General features: G+C 41.9%; 1 protein-coding gene across 5 annotated transcripts in view; it reads right to left on the bottom strand.

Annotated features, from left to right (window-relative positions):
- The window catches only part of NKAIN2 (sodium/potassium transporting ATPase interacting 2), a gene marked incomplete at its 3' end in the record, with an annotated part of 446901 nt that extends 431868 nt beyond the window's left edge, over positions 1–15033 (bottom strand). The window contains exon 1 of one of the 5 annotated variants that reach the window (XM_083497931.1): positions 12678–15033. In XM_083497931.1, the coding sequence (XP_083354057.1) occupies positions 12678–12731 (54 nt within the window). In that variant the 5' untranslated portion in view covers positions 12732–15033. The remainder of the gene's footprint in view (positions 1–12677) is intronic. The other 4 variants (XM_083497928.1, XM_083497927.1, XM_083497930.1 and 1 more) reach the window with 4 other exon arrangements.
- Between the last annotated feature and the right edge of the window lie 4631 nt (positions 15034–19664).

Below are 19664 nucleotides of genomic sequence, written 5' to 3'. Positions count from 1 at the left end.
AGTCATCTGAAGATTCTCTGTTGTGCTTGTTTCTTCTAAGTATGAAGACAAGGAGGCTCTTGACAATTGGTTTACTGAGAAGGAAAAAGTGTAGGCAATATTCTAGCCAGTCAAAGTGTGATGCAGCCTAAGAGGTTTAACTATTGGTACTAGCAAGTCCTATTTGCAAAGAACCACTGCCTATTACAGACTTCTGATTAGGAACAATGAACCTCAGTGGCATGAGCATGCACAGTGCATCTGCCTCATCAGTGAGGAACCTCTGTCTGTATTTCATTAGGTGATTCTACAATGGGTCTCCTCTGCATAACAGAGATTCTGCTGGATCAGGCCAAAGATCCATATAGCCCAGCACCTTGTTATCATAGAAGCCAAACAAACATACACAGCATTTTTAAACCTAAAGAAAACTCTGTATGAAGGAAAAATCTCTATACATTGGTACCTCGGGTTACAAATGCTTCAGGTTACAGACTCCGCTAACCCGGAAGTAGTACCTCAGGTTAAGAACTTTACCTCAGGATGAGAACAACAAGTGCACTCCAGTGGTGCAGCGGCAGCGGGAGGCCCATTTAGCTAAAGTGGTACCTCAGGCTAAGAGCAGTTTCAGGTTAAGAACGGACCTCCGGAATGAATCAAGTCCTTAATCAGAGGTACCACTGTACTTTACTCAAGTACAGGGTGAGTCCTTTAAAAGAAGCCCCATGTATAAAGAACCCTACCATTCTGAAAGTGTAGAAAGTTGCAACACACACAGAAGCCACCCACAATTTCTCATCACAATCATCCCCATTTACAATAATAAATGCAATTATTAATGAAGTAAAATAATAATAATACAGACTGATACACACTCTGTCCACCATTGTTCGGTTTTAACAAATAGTATTTTTTTAAATAGAAAAGTAAGCTTGTCAAACTAACAACCACACTCTTCTCCTGGCTAGTTACAAAGAATGTACTTTGAGAAGTGGCTTTTAAGAAATCAGCTCTGAGCAATCTCAGACTGCCCTTCAAGGCAGCCCTAGTAGACCAATACTGTGGGTACTGGTTAGCCTTCATAAGCAGAGATGGAATGGAAGTCTTTATGGTGGGGCAACCTTGACAGGCAGTTCAATCACATCTTGTTGTTGTTGTTTTCCTGCTTAGAGCACATGGGAAGGATCTCTTTGCCAGAGCTATAGTTTTGGATTAGGTTTGGCTGAGTGCTGCCGATTGACAGAAATGTTTGCAGAGCTTCTCCAAGTTCAAATAGAAATATAGAATGTGTGTGGGACAGGAATTGGTGTTCAGCTTTGAGGGGGTTTGAGGGAAGGGCGTTTTTTATTGTTTGACATTCTCCTTGGAAGAGCTGTGCCCCAACAGCCTTAGCAAATCACCTTCCACTGACAGGGAGGGACCTTTCAGAACATAAATACATATCCCCTCCTTTTCCCCCCACCTCTGAGACCCCAGGGAATGAACATGGTCCGCTCCCCAATTATTTGCATTATGCCACAATTTATATGCAAGACAGGGAATGTGTGGTAACGGTAAATATGCTTTTAAAAGAAAGGACACTTGAGAGATACAGAAAATGTGTGCACATTTTACCTGGGACCTTCACAGAGTTGTAAACCAATAAACATTTCTCATAAGTTATGGATGAACTGAAATCAAGAAATTATTAAAAATGCATAAGTGGGATACATGTGGAAATAGAACTATTCACTATGCATGTTTACTTTTTAGCAAGTACAAAGACAGGCAATTTCATTCTCCCAGCATCATTTCCACCCGCAAAATGTCAAAGAATATATAATTTATTCCAGTATTTCTATAGTGTGTGTGTGTGTGTGTGTGTGTGTGTGTGTGTGTGTAATATCTCACAGATTGTGAATAGGGGGTGCTCAAAACCAATTATAGAATACCTTTCCTTCATCCAAATTGAGAACCAGCAAACTAATACTAAAAGCTGCCCAATCCATGTTTACTTGGAGTTAAACGCAGAGCAAAGTTAAATGGCTGGCTGTTTATGCTAGTGCCAATGAAATTTTCCCCCATAAAGCTATGGCATTTAGTACAATAATCTGTTTTATTATTTGTTAGATTTAATATACATTGAACAGTAAGCCAGATGAACATGAGAAAAAGTGATTAATATTCTATCACTGATAACCTAGCTAAACACAAAAAGGGTTGTGTATTTTACTAAACACAGGCACGTCAGGAACTGGTTGGAAGATAAGGAGTGGTGGGAGGCTCGAGATGGAGAACTTATAGGGAAGCATCAGAAGATTAAGGCTCAGTGGCAGGGGAGGAGTAGTGGGCAGTGGTGTGCGGTCATTGGACTGGTGCCTTCTCCCCAAAGCCCAGGAAGCTTCTGCTCTGATTAGGGAGGGAAGTTTGAGGCTCTGATGGGTCCAAGATCCATCCTGCCATCTTCCCAAAGCCCATCCAGCTTTTAGGAGGCAGCAGGAGGGCTCGAGCGTGCTGTAAGAGCCCTGGCACCTCCTTCACAAAGCCCATGAAGTGTCTGACCAGCTTAGGGAGGGAGGCACGATGGTCATGTGCATGACATCAGGATGTCACAATGTCACATCGCCCGCCCCCCCCAATCACAAGCTGGCACCTCTGACCCAAACTGTTCCCCTATAAAAAATTCACTGCACGCCACTGGTGGTGGGACAATGAAGACAGGTCAGAGGAGGAATGGGGACAGAATGGTTGGATGCTCAACATGCAACAGGAAATAGTGATGGAGAGGAAGATGAGGCAGAAAACATTACAGACATGCAACATGCAGCTGATGGGGGCGGGGGGCTGAGGATGCAACAGATTCACAGGAACCTGTCAGGCTTATTGTATTCAGCTCTCCTTTCCCCTTGTCTCCAAGAGCTAGAAGAGTTTTGTATGTAGTGGAGCAACAAGCACAAAAAGCACAGGGCCCCCCTGCCTGATGGAGTTTAAGACTCCAGGGAAAACAGCCAGACGGAGAGGAGACTTAGGGGGAAGTGGGAGGCCCAGATTGTCATTCTGGCAACTGCTTTACCGGGGCCAGTCTCACCATAGATTTCTCTGTATTAAGTATTTTTGAATAAAGAATCAACTTTACTGCTCATCTCTGAATCTCCATGCTGACCTGCAGCTGAACCAGCCCTGACACATATAGGATTGGGCACATAGAAACAGTTGGCATGGTTCTTGGATCTGGGCCTAAATATTTCAGCAAAAAAATAGTTATAAAATTCCAAAAAATATGCAGCCTATGAACAGCCCAGTCATGGACTGCAGATCCAGAAAACCATTCTGTTGGTCTGTGTTTTCTGGCCTTATCAGTTCCATCAACCAGGTTACTGTGACTGCAGGTCCAAAAGCTGAAATGAGCTTTATGAAACCAAATGGAAACACTCAATAATATGTTATTGTTACAAATAATAGTCTATTGAAATGAGGGCTGGCTGTACAGAAGCACTGCTTGGTAAAGTAATAATAGGTCTTTGTAGTAATTATATTATTATTATTATTATTATTATTATTATTATTATTATTATTATTATTATTATTTATTATCCTGCCCATCTGGCTGGGTTTCCCCAGCCACTCTGGGTGGCTCCCAATCGAATATTAAAAACACAATACAGCATTAAACATTAAAAACTTCCCTAAACGGGGCTGCCTTCAGATGTCTTTTAAAAGCATCACTGCAACAATATTCCATAGAATTCTGTGAAAATATTACAAGGTAGCACAACCCTCCCCAATGTGGCACCTTCCAGATAGTGTTTGAGTCTAAAACCCATCAACCCTAGCCAGTGGTCAGGGTTTATGTGACTTGCATCCAAAGCACCAGGTGCCGGTAGGCTGTACTGGACAAATGTCTGAATCTTTGAGCACAATGTGAACACCTCCATATTAAATAGGCAGAGTGTACTGGAAAAACCAAAACACAAAAATGTCACTTAGTCTACAATCCCATGCACACTTATCTGGGATGAAGTCCCCTTGAACTGTAAATATTGCACTGTTAGACTTGCATTCTATCTATATACAAAAAAGCACTACCTGAATAGCTTATAAACTAACTTTATTTGGAACTATGCACAACCTCCAAGTCTCATGAAGTAAATAATTATCAATGCATTGCATTTAATTTCAAGAAGAGAACAGAACACAGTCTTAATTTTATTCCTCTCCCCCTCCAAGGATTTCCTTCATTACCAGATATTAATTCTTTGAATTTTCTCTTTTGCATTGCAGACAACTTGACATGCATGATTTGCCCTCTTACCCAAGAGATATCAAAAGCAAGTAAACTAAAATGTCCTTTCCCCAATAGTTTCCAGCACTGCTTCATAATACAAGAAAGAGCACACAGATGAGCCTTAAAATTGAATTTCTCAATTAAGATTAAGGCTGCAACCCTTGACTACCACAGAGTAAATGTCATTGAACAGAGCGGGACATGTGTAAAGATGCATAGGGCTACATTGTCCATTTGAATGGTAAGTATTGCTGGTGTTGGCTCATAGGCTGCCAGCTCCTATCTCAGTCACATGAAGACAGAGTGGCCCTCCCTTCAAATACTGCAGTATGACAAAGCCAGTTCTGGCCATAGACAGGGTCTTTCTTAGTCATGGCTCCCCAGTTGTGGAATTCTCTCCTACAGGAGTTCTCATTGGCATCTTCTGCTCACCAACTGAAAAATCTGTCCATTCAGTATATAGGAGTATATGAGCACACAGTTGTTTGTTGCTTTGTGACTATGTATTCCGAGAACTGATAATTCTTATGGTATTATGTTTTTATTGCTGGTGCATTATTTTTGTACTTTGTACAAAAATTCTACTTTGAAAATTCTTATTGAAGGCAGCTTACAAATATGTTAATAAAGGATAATGATAACATTTCATGACCAAACTATAAAGATGTGGAGATAGTCAGGTTTGTTTTAATCTTGTAGAACATGCAGATTATATGGGAAGCATACAACTGTAAAAAGTGTCTGATATTGCTCCACAAATAACATCACCTGTGACATAGACAGTTCCATCTCTCAAGAGTAGCTGATAAACTATTTGGCTATGAAACATAGCCTTTTCTTGAACAGCCCCACTCATCTTACCAAACTGTGCCACTCTACATGAATATATGATATAGTATGAAGCTGGTTGAATCTATCATTGAGGCATGGGCAGTCTCAAAGTTTCTCATGTAAACTGTGACAATTTCATAAATGTCTCATATGAAAGAAATAATGAATCTCTGAGTGCTATGCTTTGTGAGACTTTAAATGAACAATGAGATTCTGTGCCCTTTAAGCCAAAAATGGGTTATGTCATAACCCTTGCACAAATGGTATCTAAGACATACTTGTTGTATAGAGAATCGAGTTCTGTTCTATGTGGTTAAATGTGTCGTTGTTTTACCATTTATGCAATACAGACAATTAAAAATGCTGTAAGACATGAATAATAGTACTGTCTCTTCTGAAGATTAGATGTCTCTGACGATATTGCTAGATTGCACAAACATAATATTATACATATGCCATCCTTTATATGCAAGTTTATAATACCTTAGCAACCACAAATAATACATCTACTGCTAGTACTGTGCTCATATACACTATGGCTTTAGTTCAATGTAGAATTATTCCAATTAATCATGAGATTGGTAACTGTACTTGTATTGATGTATGAAGTACTTTAGAAACTCCATATGAAACAAAATTGATTACTGTTTTCACCACACAAATTACCAGTAACCAAATATGTCCAATTTTGGTTTCACGAGTCCCAGCTCTGCTGCTTAACCCAAGAAAACTTCAACAATAATTGGTTTTCAAATGCTTTAGGACATTATGCATTTAAAGCAAGTTAGTTGTCATGACTTCCCCAAGGAATCATGGGAATGTCAAAGGAAACTTGGCTCCATTGTAAAACCTGTTCCCGGGATGAAAGCTGTGGCAAGCCAAGTATAAGAACTTGTGTAAGGCAATGGCAATTAAATAAAGTTTTAAAAGTAACTTTTAAGTTACTAAGGCAGAGAAATGGGCCTTAAAATATTTTCAGATGAAAGCATTTTCCAGATACGAAATGTTTTTCAGTGAATGTTCAGATTATATGTCACCATGAAGAAAGACCGGGAAAGTATGAGTTATATTTGCATTTTTTAAAAAAAGGTTATACAGTACACTATAACTAATTTTATCTTTAAAAATTACATTTCTACATACTATTGAAAATAAAATCTTGTGGTTACCATGAAAAAGAGAATAAAAAGGGGGGGGGGATGTTTCCCATAACATTTTGTATGAGGTAAATTACCTACAGTATATGGTAGTTTCCAATGGTCTGGAGGAGACATGCTTGGTGTGGGAATAGTCAGGCACCCAAATAAACCAAAGTGCTATTAGCCAGAGACATATTTACATAACGCTATATGTGGGCATCAAAATGAATTCTAGTAAACAGTGCTGCCACAGGAACACAGGAAGCTGCCTCATACTGTCAGACGAATGGCTCTCATAGCTCAGTATGGCCTACATGAGCGATGGGCAATACTTTGCCCACCAGATGTTGCTGGCTTTCCCATCAGCCCTAGCCAACATGGCCAATGGCCAGGGATGATTGGAACTGGAGTCCAATAATAGCTGAAGGGCCCATCTCTTCAGTTTCCTCTTTCCTGGTCTACACCGACAGACAGGGTTTCAGCTGGAATCTGTCCCAGCCCTGCCTGGAAGTACCAGGGATTTGAACCCAGGACCTTCTGCATGCAAAGCATGTGCTCTACTTCACAGAACCACACCCTTTTTTATTTCTGCCAATTGATGCTGTTGTGCCTTTAACAGCACAGCTGTTGGAGAAATCAATAGTGTAAGATTTTCAGAGTATGCAGAGAAACAGTATCACCATTTCAGACTCTACAATCAGCAGGTGAGCCCTTGCTGGTAGTGTCTGAGGGTTGCCCAATTGGTGTTGACCCATAATATGGTATTTTCAGTGGCAGTTTCCCAAGTTCTAGCCCAACACTTCAACCACGACACTACACTGGCATTCACCCAAGCTTTTTATGGCTAAAGGACACTGTTTCTGGCAAACGTGAGATCATTGGCTGAGAGAATGTTTAACTATTTTGGAATGTTTTTGAAAGTTTTTATAATTTTATTAAAATTATATAACCAATGCTGTGTTTGCTGCCCTAAGGTCCTTCAGAAGGAAGAGTGGGGTATAAACTGAATAACAAAAATCAATTACTGTATTTGGTGTCTACATAACAAGCTGCTGTGGCACAGGCACAGAAACTACTTGATAAATTGATAACCCTGCCAGTAAATAGGGGTTTCGCAGGTACAACTATAGGTGTGGATCTTTTAACTGCCTTTTAACTTTGCCAGTGGACTCAAGAAAGTGACGATATCACAAAGTTTCTACTGATCCACTTGCCCACATAATTTTGGTCTTCCCCTTCAAAACTGTAAGACAGTTTCAACAATTGTAAAGTATTTCCGAACCTAGTCATGTAGAGCTAAGTTTTCTTCTTCAAAGATGACAAAGCAAGCAGCTACTTACATGCCTGACTCATAGTAATCACAGTCATTTTGTTAAAGGCTGTTACTTCCAAGAGTACTCTTACGTAAGAGCTTTCACAAAATTGCATTCAAAGAGGGATACACAAAATAAACTGCAGAAAACTTGCAGTGTGCATAGCGATTAAAAATACCACTCACCACCTACATAACATTTGGCCAGCGACAATGTTCTTATTAGTAAACACTATCATATTATGTCTTTTACATTTATATTTTACTTGTATTTTCTTCATTAATATAAAATGACCCAGCTAAATCCCTCTACTTTCCCTTAAACTTTGGTAAGCCACAGAATTACTTTTCGGCAAGATAGGGGAGCAGATTATCATGTTTCAACTCCAGGTAGCTTTGGATGACACTGGTTATTTTGATATAGGCTGCTTCACCCTGACTATGGGGCTAAAATTGTTGGGTCACCCTCTTTAATCACCTTCATCAGGAGATGGATGCAAGCAGGGGCACCAACTCCTAGAAGCCCAACCCTTTTGGATCCCTCCAATATGGGTGGGGGCAAGGTTTAAAAAAAAATGAGGGCACAAGCATGGATCTGAGCATCACACAGCTTCAGTGACTGACTCCTCCTTCTCCTCCTCCTGCCACAGAAGGGAAGGAATGGGGAAGCCAGTGGTGGTGGCAGGAGAAAGAGCCGCCTGCCATTGAAGCTGCACTGCTGCCACATTCAGCTCTGCCTCCTGGCTCCTCTGATGTCTTGATGCAACATTGGGATGTTGCATCTGTGATGTTGCTCCCCCACCCAATCTCTCTCACAAGTTGGCACCTCTGGATGTAAAGAAGAACAACCAATGGAGCTCTTTGTGGTTTTCAAAACCACCAGCCATAGTATCCATCTGACTGTGTTGCCAGAGTGGAGCCTGGAAGCACAGTATTACAGTGACAACAATCCTTTCTGGAAGAGTCCAGGACACTCCATTGAAGGACTACTATGTCAACTCATGGCCACCAGCACTGGAGGTGTCACAGAGTTTCACTCAAAGAGGTTATCCAGACGTTTAGGCTGAGGTATCTCCAGCATGCAGATGGTACACAGATTTACAGGGATGCAACAGAAACCAGGTGCCTGGATGCTATTCCAGAATAGGCAGCCAAACTGAAATCTTAATCAAAATAATATAGAAATACTGTGAGTTGAACTAGATTGAGGTTTGCAATTGGTTTTGGATGCACTATTGTGCAGTTTAGGATCCAGTGTTATCTATGGAGGCACAGGCAATCTCAGTAGGTAGGTGTGTCTTTTACCAGGTTAGGTTGGTTCACTAACTGCAACCAGATCTGGATAAAAAAAAGCCTGGTCACAATTACTAATTTTGTCTCCGCAGCCTTCACTACTCATTTTTTGTTTCTGGATTCAATTTAAAGTTGCTCTGATTTCACTATGGAGTGTTTTAAGTGTTAAGACTGGGGGCCTCAGGCAATGTGTTCCACTGCTGTAGTCTTGAATGAAAAAATAAACAACAGCATTCCACTCTGGTCCACATTATCACCTCTCTTCAAGATAGCCTCTCACTTTAACAACTTTGAGAAAATTAGGAGGAAATTTTAATATGCTGATTCAATTAATAGCATTAGCTATCAGCAGGTTAAGCTTATTACCTTCTATTATTTCTCATATAGGTTTCAGAAGAAAATGAGCTGTCAGAAATGGTTTTCCATGACACACATGAAAGCTGGTTGGCATGTGGGTATGTGTTAACAAGAAAATGGAAGCAAGAACAGAATGCAACTAAGACAAGCATGTGGATTATTCTTCAAATTTTAAAGCATTATACAGTGCATAATACTGTTCCTCATCCTACCATGACAAAGGAAAGAGAGAGAGGAAACCCACTTTATATATTATATCAGATGTTTACCTCCACAGTAATTACTTACATATTTTGAAAGGGGAAATTAACACATTGCCTCCAGGCTGAACATACATACATACATACATACATACATAAATAAATAAATAAATAAATAAATAAATAAATAAATAAATAAATAAATATTGACTGTAATCCTGTACAGTAAAGGGTGGGGAACCTGTGATTATTCATATATTTATGGACTTCGAATCCCATAAACCAAAGCCAGCATGATCAATGGTCAGGAAGGATGGGAGTTGGAATCCAGCAACACCTGGAAGGTGGCAGGTTTCTCAAACCCACTAAACAGAGTTGCTCATAAGTTTGTCACACTGTCTTGAGTGAGTAATACTTCTGAGCAACCATGTGCATCACTGCTATGAATCAAAGTGTAAAATGCATTTAAAAAAACCAACAAAATATTGCTTCAATTTTATATTTAAACCTGGTGGTGTTTTTAGCATGAACCTGTTTTCCCAACAAACTGAGTATGAAGTGAATGTGCAACAATGATTAATAGTGGTAGGAACATAGAGGTAATATTGACAAGATCTCTCCTTCTGGACATAGACCTCCACATACAACCTCCACACAATAAGTCTCTTACAAATCAACACCTCTCTTCAAGCTTTTCTTGTGCAAGTACCTGATAAGCATAGTAGACAAAGTATCTCATAAGGCTCGCAAGATTACCGCTATCCAAACCCAAGCCATTTAAGGGCTATTCCACACATTATATGGCATCAATCTCAGGCTTGTCACCAAGTGTACATTCAACAAGAAGCTGCAGCCAGTCATGGTTTTCATTTGAGAACAGCTGTATGCATGGCATTTGCCTTATTCATACTTCCCCAACCCAATATGAACTCACATGTGGCATCTTGCACACTGATATCCATCATTAGCTGAGACTACTCATGAGTGAGCATTTGAAAGCCAGTGCACAATGAGAGGAATTGGGGAATAAAATTTGGTGGTCAGTGAAAGCCAATTGCGGTTCCTAACTCCATCAGATCCAACATTGCAATGATAAGCTTTATTTAGTGTGAAAGGAACACCCCTCAATCATTGTTCTATGTTCATGAAATCTGCTTCAATACTTGAACATATCTGTAAGATATTTACTTATCCTGCATTATAAACAGTCTAACCATCCAGGCTGTCATTACGTCCTATAATTTAAAATACCAAATCTTTTCTCTCTCTCTATGGATGAGTGCCATGTAACATTTACATTTGATTCATTCCAGGGCCCAGCAGAGCTAAAGTAATAACAGTAAGGCATATTTCATAAGCTCCAGTATTAGGATGGTTGTATTTTTTATTCTCACACTCAGTCCTGTAATTTATGTTCCTTCACAGACCCCAAGAAATGGTAAATGTATATCTATCTGCCTTTTGCCATCTCACTCCCAAGCTAATGTTTTAACCTCTAGGATACATTGAATACTCTTGTGGCTACCTTTAAATACATTGTTGTAGCTGTATTGGGTCAAGTCAACAAGGGGCACAAACCTTTCAATATCAGACACTGGGGACAGCAAGGAGGAGAAAGCTGTTGCCCTCATCATGCTTATGAAGTTCCCAGAAGCATTTATCTAGCCATTGCTGGAAACAGGATGCAGGACCAGGTGAATCTTTGGTCTGGTCCAGCTGGGCAGTTTCTGTATTCTGACCTTTGGCATAGAAAGCCTAAAACTATTGTTCCATTTAGCTTTGGGGGAGGAACTCCAGTGATAATGTTAAACAGCTTACGTTCCAACAATTTTGTTTACATTTAACAGGCTTGGGGGAGGGTTTCTTTCAAATAACTTGCACAAGAATAAATCAAACACACAGGATCAGATACTTCTGTGAAGAACAGGGTTTAGACAAGCAGAATGCTTCCTGCTACACACAAAGATGATAGATTCACTAAAACATCACAGATGTGTAGGCTCTGCGACGGTCAGTGAATCTTTCCCATGTACTGATTTTGTTCCCAGAATGGTAATTTTATTTCCCCATGCAGTCTTCTTAAGCACCTGTCTTTTGGGAAAACTGGTGGTACTCTGCCAGTTGGAAAAGTGTACTGTAACCGTTTTCTCCATTTTCAAGGTTAACTGCTTTAACACTGCAATCCTGTGAATGCCTACTCAGAAGTAAGTCCCACTGAGCTCAATGGGATTTGCTCCCAGGTCAAGAGTGTATAGGACTGCACCCTTAAGGCCCCATTCCAAACCTGTTCTACCATAGACAACTCATTCAAGGTACATTCAGAAATGTGGCATCTTCTGAGGCTGACTAACTGCATAACAGCAACAGCCATTCAGGGTGTTCAGAAAAACTCCATCTGTGAAGTTAGACATGCATAAAATAGGCACTGCAACAGATTTTCTAGTTAGTATCTCATCTTCAATATGTGGCCACCGTAGAGTTGAACAGTTTACAGTTTACTCTCTTTTGTTTGTTTGGAAACAACATAATTTTAGCACTGCTTGGAAACAATGAAAGCTTTTACCACATTCTTCAAAACAATCATCCTGCTGAATTCATACACACCCTTTGTCTCTTATCTGATTATCTTGGCTCAAGTTCATAACCATGCCTAAAAGTGCTCATTCCATTTAATTAAGGAAACCTCTAGTCTCTACCTCATACCTTTCTTGAGATGAGTTAACTTTTCATCCCTCACTGCAAAGCTACATGCTTCTCATCAGCCACTCCATCCATTGTAATTACCTATGAACTGCCTTCCTTTCAACAAACAAACAAAAACCATGCTCGGTCTTTCAAAGTTCCCACATCTCTTTGAGATCTCTTGAGCTTTCAAGGAGAAAGGGCGGGTGTGTGTGTGTCAATTTTTAAGGTTAGCAGTCGCATCCTATGCATGTTCACTACGTCCCAATCACTTCCATTCTCAAATAAACCAGCACAGAACTGCAGCCTCAAACAAGTTTACCCCGTGCCCACGTGAATGTCACTCAGGGAGTCCCTGTTACAACACAAGCCGCAATGCCTATACGCACATGCCAGGGAGCAAACTCCATTGAAAACAAGGATGCTTACTTCTGAGTAGCCATGCCCTGAGCTCACTCCTACAGCCCCTTCCTCTCTAACCTCTTCTCCCCTCACGAACGACAAACAGCCATCGGATTTGGCCTCTTGCTTCTTGGGCGTTTGTTTATACTTTTGTTTTATTGGAAAGAGGATTCAGACAGAAAAAAAAGGAAAATCAAGGAGACCAGCGACTCACGTACCAGTTGCATGCCACAGATGAAGATCAGCGTGCACCTGCCGCTGCAATAACCCATGTTTTTTTCCTCTCTCTCTCCGTCTCTCGGAGGCCCCTCGCCACAGCTCCGCTGTCCCACGCAGAGCCCGGCCGTATCCAATCAGATGCCGGAAGAAGCCAAGCAAGCCGGAGCAGCACTCGGGGGGCTCCCGCCTGCAGCCGCCGCCGCCGCCGCCGCTGCCACCAGCGCGTCCCGAGAAGTGACAGGCATTAGGACCGCGTGAGCAGCACCCCCTGCGCGGACAGCAGCCGCCTTTGCAGCCTTCACTCCCCTTGTGCCAAGATGCCTCCGCCAAGAGCGGCGCGGGCGGCGGCAGCGGCGGCGTCCCGGAAGCCGGCGGGAGCAGCGGCGCTCCCCGAAGGCATTCGGCGGGCCCTGCAAGTTTGCCAGCCGCCTGCGCTCAGCCCGCCAGCCATCCAGCCCACTCGGGCAGAGAGGCGGGCGAAAGGGGGCTCAGCTCATTGCGGCGGCCGGGAAGCCCCCTCTCCTCCCGCGGGCACTTCTCGCTGCTGCTGCTGCTGCTCTTGTTGTTGTCGTCCCCCCTCAGACGGGCGGCTCCGCGCTCGGCCAGGTATTATTCCCCTCGCGAGGGCTCGAGTCCACCTCCAGTCAATGGCAGAGCGGTTATTCCCAATGCAGCACAGCAACAGAAGGAGAAGGAGGAGGAGGAGGAGGAGGAGGAGGCAGGGAGCTGGCGGCGGCTGCCGCTGCTCACAAGCATGACAGGCGCTGTCTCTCCATGGAAGCAAGGCAACGGCGGCCGCCGCTCCAGCCCAGCTTGGAGAACGCGGGGAGGGGGCGGCGGCGGCGGGTGGGGTGGGGAGCGGGAAAGGAGCGGAGGAGGACCTCCCAATCCCCTTATGACTTTGGCTCTGCTCGAGACTTCGGGGTCGTCTCCCTTGTCAGAGGCAGGCGCGCGCGCGCGCCAACACAGCCTCCGCTCACGCTTTCGCGTTCCTCTCTCTTTCTTTCTCTCCGCCCCGGTTTTTTTTTTCCCCCACCCCCGCCAGCGTCGCTGAGGAAACAACGAACTTGAGGGAGATGTTCTGCCGCTTTTGAAGGGTGTTTCCCCCCCCCCCTCACACAAGAGGTGGCGGGCAGCGGGAGGAGAGGACGTTTGAGAGACGACGACCCACACAGAACATCCTTGTTCTCGGCTCGCCAGCCCCGGCAACTGTACTGTGTTGGCGGGATGAGACTCTGCCCGCCCCCGCCCAAGGGTCACGCCTACGCGCGCCCACCCGGTGCACGTGAGGACGCTGCTTTGGTTCCGAGCGTTCTCTCGCTGTCTAGGGGAAATGGGGGCGGGGGGGGCGCCTCTGGAGGAAGGTGCGGAGAAACTGGCTGAGCAGCGCGGAGTTCTCTGCTGCCGCCTGCTGGGCCTTGGGCGAGGAAGCAGCAGCAGCCGCAGTGGCCACAGCAAAACAAAACACGAAAGCAGTAGCAGCCGCAGAGGAGTCCAACTTTTCCATTTTCGTTTTTTTGGCCTGAGCACGTCTCTGTCATTCTTGCCCTCCTGAAGGAGGAAAGCTGGGCTAAGTTTTGAGTAAGGAGGGGTTACCCATAAGGGTTGTACCTGTGAAAGGCTCAAGAGAAAGGTAGGTCCCCATAGATGACAATGAGGCGCCCAACACATCGTGTCAAATTGTGGGGCTCCTCGACCCCAGGCTATGGGGGCGAGCCAAACAGACATGCAGCAGGTACCCCAAAACGAGGCGTTCTGCAATGTGCTGCAGTCTTTTTAATGAAGCGTGAGGGTATATGTATATGACTAAAATTAAGTTTTACAAAGAGAGTTGACTTTCTAAGTCTACATTTTCTATTAACCTCAGTGAAAGTTTAAATACCAAGACCTCAAGAAATGAATAGGTAGGTTGGACCTACCAAGGCCCCCTGAATTCCCCCTTCCCACACCAAATTGCAAAGGGGATTCAGACACAGCAGTCATTTTTGTTTTTCTGAGGAGAAAAGGAAGGCTAGCCTGTTTCATTTTTGTGGGGACTTTGAAAGAAGCCACTTCAAACATTGGGTTTAAAAACAAAACAAAAACAAAACAATTAAATTTCAGAGATGGTATTATTCCACCTACAAAGTCAAGTGCATAGTTCGATAATTGATTGCAATTGCTTTAAGAGGAGATGAATGGAAGATACTGTTATGTATTTATATTTTGATTTATGAATTGGTTTCCATGAAACATCTTGACATGATAATAACATCATCGACACCAAAAAAAGATACTACAGCTGCTTTTTTTGAAAAGGATCTTACAGCTGCTTACATAACATCAATAACCTCAGCTTTCAGGTACAATATAAATACTGACTTTCTTGCCCTCCTTGCAGGATGCTTGGAGGCACTTGATTTGCTACCGTGGGAAATAGGATGTTAGACTAGATCAGGGGAGGCCAACATGGTGCCTTGCAGAAGGTTTTGGACTTCAGCTCCATTAATTCCTGACTGTTGGTCACATTGACTGAGGTTTTTGGAAACTGGAATCCAACAGCTTCTGGAGAGCTACCTTTTAGCTACACCTGGACTAGATGTCCTTTTCTTATGTTCATATTAATGCATAGAGAAAAGCAAGAAACGAAATCATAGGAACCCCTGCTGCCGCCAAAAAAAGCAATGAAATGATTTATGGCTGTTTTTTAAGGGTTTTTGAGAGCGCTGTGTTTAATCTGTACTTTAATAAATTTGTTTTAATTGCTTTAATTCTATTAGAGTTTAATTACTTTTTATCTATTATCTTCTAAATGTTTTTAGCATTTTGTATTTTATCTATGTTATCATTTGTGTAAGCTGCTTTGAGTCCCAGTCTCAGGAAAAGACAGGATACTACTACTACTACTACTAGTAGTACTACTACTACTAATAATAATAATAATAGATTATAGTATTCTGAAACCTCTCTCTCCATTTTTTCCACACCACACAATTTCATACAAATCTGCACTCCATTATTCTAAACTGAAAAGCCCTAAATAAGCAACATTTCCCCAGAGGGGAGCTTCTGAAACCTCTTGTCCATTTTGGTTGCCCTTTTCCAGCTCACCAGTATCCTTTGTGAGTCACAACAACCAACAAAGCTGGCATAGGCCCAGGTATCGTTCTGCGGTGATTACTGGTTTTACATTGAATGCACCGATATACAACAGAGCAGATTACATAGTTCACTTGCGCATAAGTGCACATGTAGTATCTTGAGAAAACTAACCCATAAAATAGTACCAGGAGTTGCATGAACTAGAGCTATTTGGTGATTTGTATGAATGGATAGGCATTCTTCCATTCTGTTCATCCTCACCATCAAAAGTATTGCCTGAGTAAATTTTGCAGTTTTCATTAACAGTAGCCACTACAGTTAGTGATGACTTACTGTTACATTTGTTAAACCTCCACCTGGTCAAAGGATGATGAAAACCCAATGAAAGGGTGACAACCCCGTATAGTTATTCCTGTTGTCAGTGGGAGACAGAGTTCAATTCCAAATCAAAATGCTACTGGAAAATATATAGCATCTCCCTTTTATAAATACACATTCTCTTTTATATTTATACAAAAGGAGCCAGTACAAGACTGCTTTTTAAGGACACTCTAATTCTGCCCATGGTTCTGCATTGACAGAGATAAAAGATGCCTGTTCATTCATTTAACAGTCATCTTAGAGACTCCAGGTGGATGATCCACCTCAGCAGCTGAGCAGGTCTCTGCAGATGGATCTATTTTAAGAAAAAGGAGGCTCGAGTTATCAGAAAATTACTGAGGCAAAATCATCCTTTCGTATAGTAACATGTTAAAAATATCTACCTCACAATAACGTCCCCACTCACTCCATTAATATTATTTTTTATTAAAAATAAATGGATGAACAACAACCAACCAAATATGTTATATCATGTATTGTTATACAAGTGTGTGTGTGTGTAGATGTTAAATTGTAAGCAAGCAAGCAAGCACAATTGTGAGAGATTGCAGAATTGTGTTTCCTGCTTACATGGCATAATTCCCATGCTTTTTGGCATGTAAATGAATTTATTTATAAGTGTCTTACTAAGCAACCCTAAGCGGGAGGGAAGTGGTTAATGATATTTCTTGTCAAAAGACCTTGCAGCTTACACCAGAAAGGGTGAGAGGTGGGAAGCAATGCACTTCTTTATTTTAGCCCTGATAGGGTTTTAAAGTAAACATTGCAATGGGTTGGTGAGGGGAGATTACCCACACTAACAGCAGGCTGTCATCTCTCAAGGGAATAGAGGGGCTCTGGATCCACCGTGTCCATGGAATGCTCCATTTGGGGGCCTAATGCCAGGTTTCTCTGGGTTTGGTGGGGGCCTCTACGTACAAGTACTTCATTGCCTGTTGGCAGAGCTCCACCAGTAGAGAGCTTCTGCAGCCACACCCTGAATCAGTAAATTTGGAGGGGGTGGGGTCAGGATTTAGACAACACAACAGAGCTGTATGTGTTTTAAATTGAATTAATTTTGAGTTGTCAAATGAAAGCAAAGAAACTCACAGAACCTAGATGGTGTCTACTCATTTTTTTTAACCTTCATTTTCTGACAGAGATGGGGTACATGTGCACAGCAGAGCTTTTGCATATGCAAACACCCCTGCTCAAATTTACGATGTCTTTGTTTGAGCTCCTGTCCTCCACACCCAAGGAGCAAAAACTTATTTTGGGGCCAAGGAATGGGTTGCAGGTGGAAGAAGGCTCCCTTAAAGACGGTAGAGGACTGCCAGACCTCTCCTTCTCCCAACTCTTTGGAAAGTGGAGGGAGCATTGAAATGGTGCTCATACATTTTCAGGGTAAGCTCACTCTTCTTTAATCATTTTAGCAACGTTTTTGTTTTTGTCTGTTTCGTGCAGGTAAGAGTGGGAGGGAGGAATTTGGTTCAGTTCACATTTCAGTGGGACCCTACCTAATTTGAACTTTGCAAAAACAGTACATGAACAAAAAAAATTGAAATTCTTCAGATTCTTGCACTTCTCCAAATTTTGTGATGCACTTCTCCAAACTAAAAATAAGTATATTAGGGGGAAGCATGCATAAACAACACTTTCATTCACAAAATGCATTATATTATGCAAAATGCTTGCAAAATATGTACATTAGGCAGAAACTGAATAAAAAAATGTGTGTATTAGGATACACATGAAATAAAGTGATAAGTGTGAGAAGTTTTTTTATTTAAAAAAATGTGCAAAGTGATGCAGAAGTGTGGCAAACTAAATTTAATCTTGGGAAAATGAGAAACTGAAATGGGCAGATTTGTCCATCCTTAGTTCCAGGTCAGCCTTCCAATTTCCTTTGTTCTATCTGCTACTTCTCCCCTCCGCTTCCCACCCTTTGAATCTTCAGCTCTCTTCCCCACATTCATTCATTCCATCCATACATCTTCCTCCTTTTATTCCACATGTCAGTGCTCCTTTTGTGCTTATATTCTCCTGGCCTTTTCATTCTAGGCTGCTCTGCTTTAGGCTGCTCTCTTCTGTGTTTCTTGCCTTTGACTGAAGCTATCGCCTTTCTTTCCTGCATCATCAAGGCATGAAAGTAATTCATGACACCTTACTCAAGAGGAAATTCAACACATCATTGGGCTACTGCTTAATCACAATAGGAAATATTTCCTTATATTTTCATTTGGAAGATTAGAACCAATTCTGTGCAAGCTTACAAAAAATCCCCATCTTTGGTTAAAGACCATACCAAGATGATGTCAGCCCAAAGCAAGCACCATTCAGGCAGTTGAAATGAATTACATTTTGCAGCATTAGCTATTATAGACTGCAGATGGAGAATACTGCATCTGCAGTGGCCAAGAGGGTGTTTTGCATATCAAGACAAGTAATTCAGGCATGTCTCTCACCTATTCATACATCTTGATTCCTGGGTAGACAGTTCCAAGATAGATACTTGCCCACATAATTAATTTTAGTATGAATCATAGCTTGTTTGGTAGTTCATTGCATGTCTATTGCATGTCAAGAATTCCCTGCAGAGCCTTCTTTGTCCCCTCAAAAACTGTTTTAGAGGATTGGGAGACCCCACCAGAACAGTATGGGAGGTGGTATAGGAGGCAGTGATGGCCACCAACCTAGATCGTTCTAAAAGAGAATGAAATAAATTCATGGAGGAGAGGGCTATTGAAGGCCATGACAACTATGCTGTGCCTCCACAGATGGAGCCAGGTTTGCTTCTGAACACAGCAGGGTAGAGTGCTCTTGTGCTTGAATTGTGCTTGGGGGCTTCCCACAGGTTGGCCATCTCTGAGAACAAGATGGGCAATTGGCCTGACCCAACAGGCTCTTCTAATGCTCTTAAAGGGGAATTGAGGAAAAACCCCTCCCCAGCTTCCTCTAGCAAAAACGTCCATGAATATGAGTTACCTCCATGAAAGGAAAATAATGCTTTTATTCATGAAACGCACCCTCTGCATGCAATTATATATCTGTATTTCTATCTGTCTATAGTTATTATTATATATGTGGGTTAAAATCAAGAGGAAAATGTGATTAAAATATTATGAAAAATTACTGGAAATTCACATTTATGTCACCAGCAACTATTCCAATACATTCTGTTATATTATTGTATTCAGCTATGCAGTCATGTATGACTGTAATAGTCTTAAATTATCTTTGAACCTCATTGCTACGATGAAGACTGTGTCAAATGCCTTTTTCCTCGTCCTGAAGGATTTCAAAGCTTGATTGCCCAAATGACAGTTTACTTATTTTACTGTCACATACTTTTGTGAAATGCCATAACAAGTTGATTACAGGGTTCACATTTTGCATAGTGACAAAATCGTCTGTCATATAATAGTCTGATGTCTCAAATCCATTTAACTAAGTAACAGATCCTGCTGAAAAAATAATGATGATATTCAGTGCATTAAAATGGCTTTATGAATATGGAAGTTCCCTATGAAATACCTTGTTTAACT

Source organism: Podarcis liolepis (assembly GCF_965112155.1).
Source record: "Podarcis liolepis genome assembly, chromosome: 3".
Taxonomy (NCBI): domain Eukaryota; kingdom Metazoa; phylum Chordata; class Lepidosauria; order Squamata; family Lacertidae; genus Podarcis; species Podarcis liolepis.
This window is presented reverse-complemented; position numbering and strand designations above follow the sequence as displayed.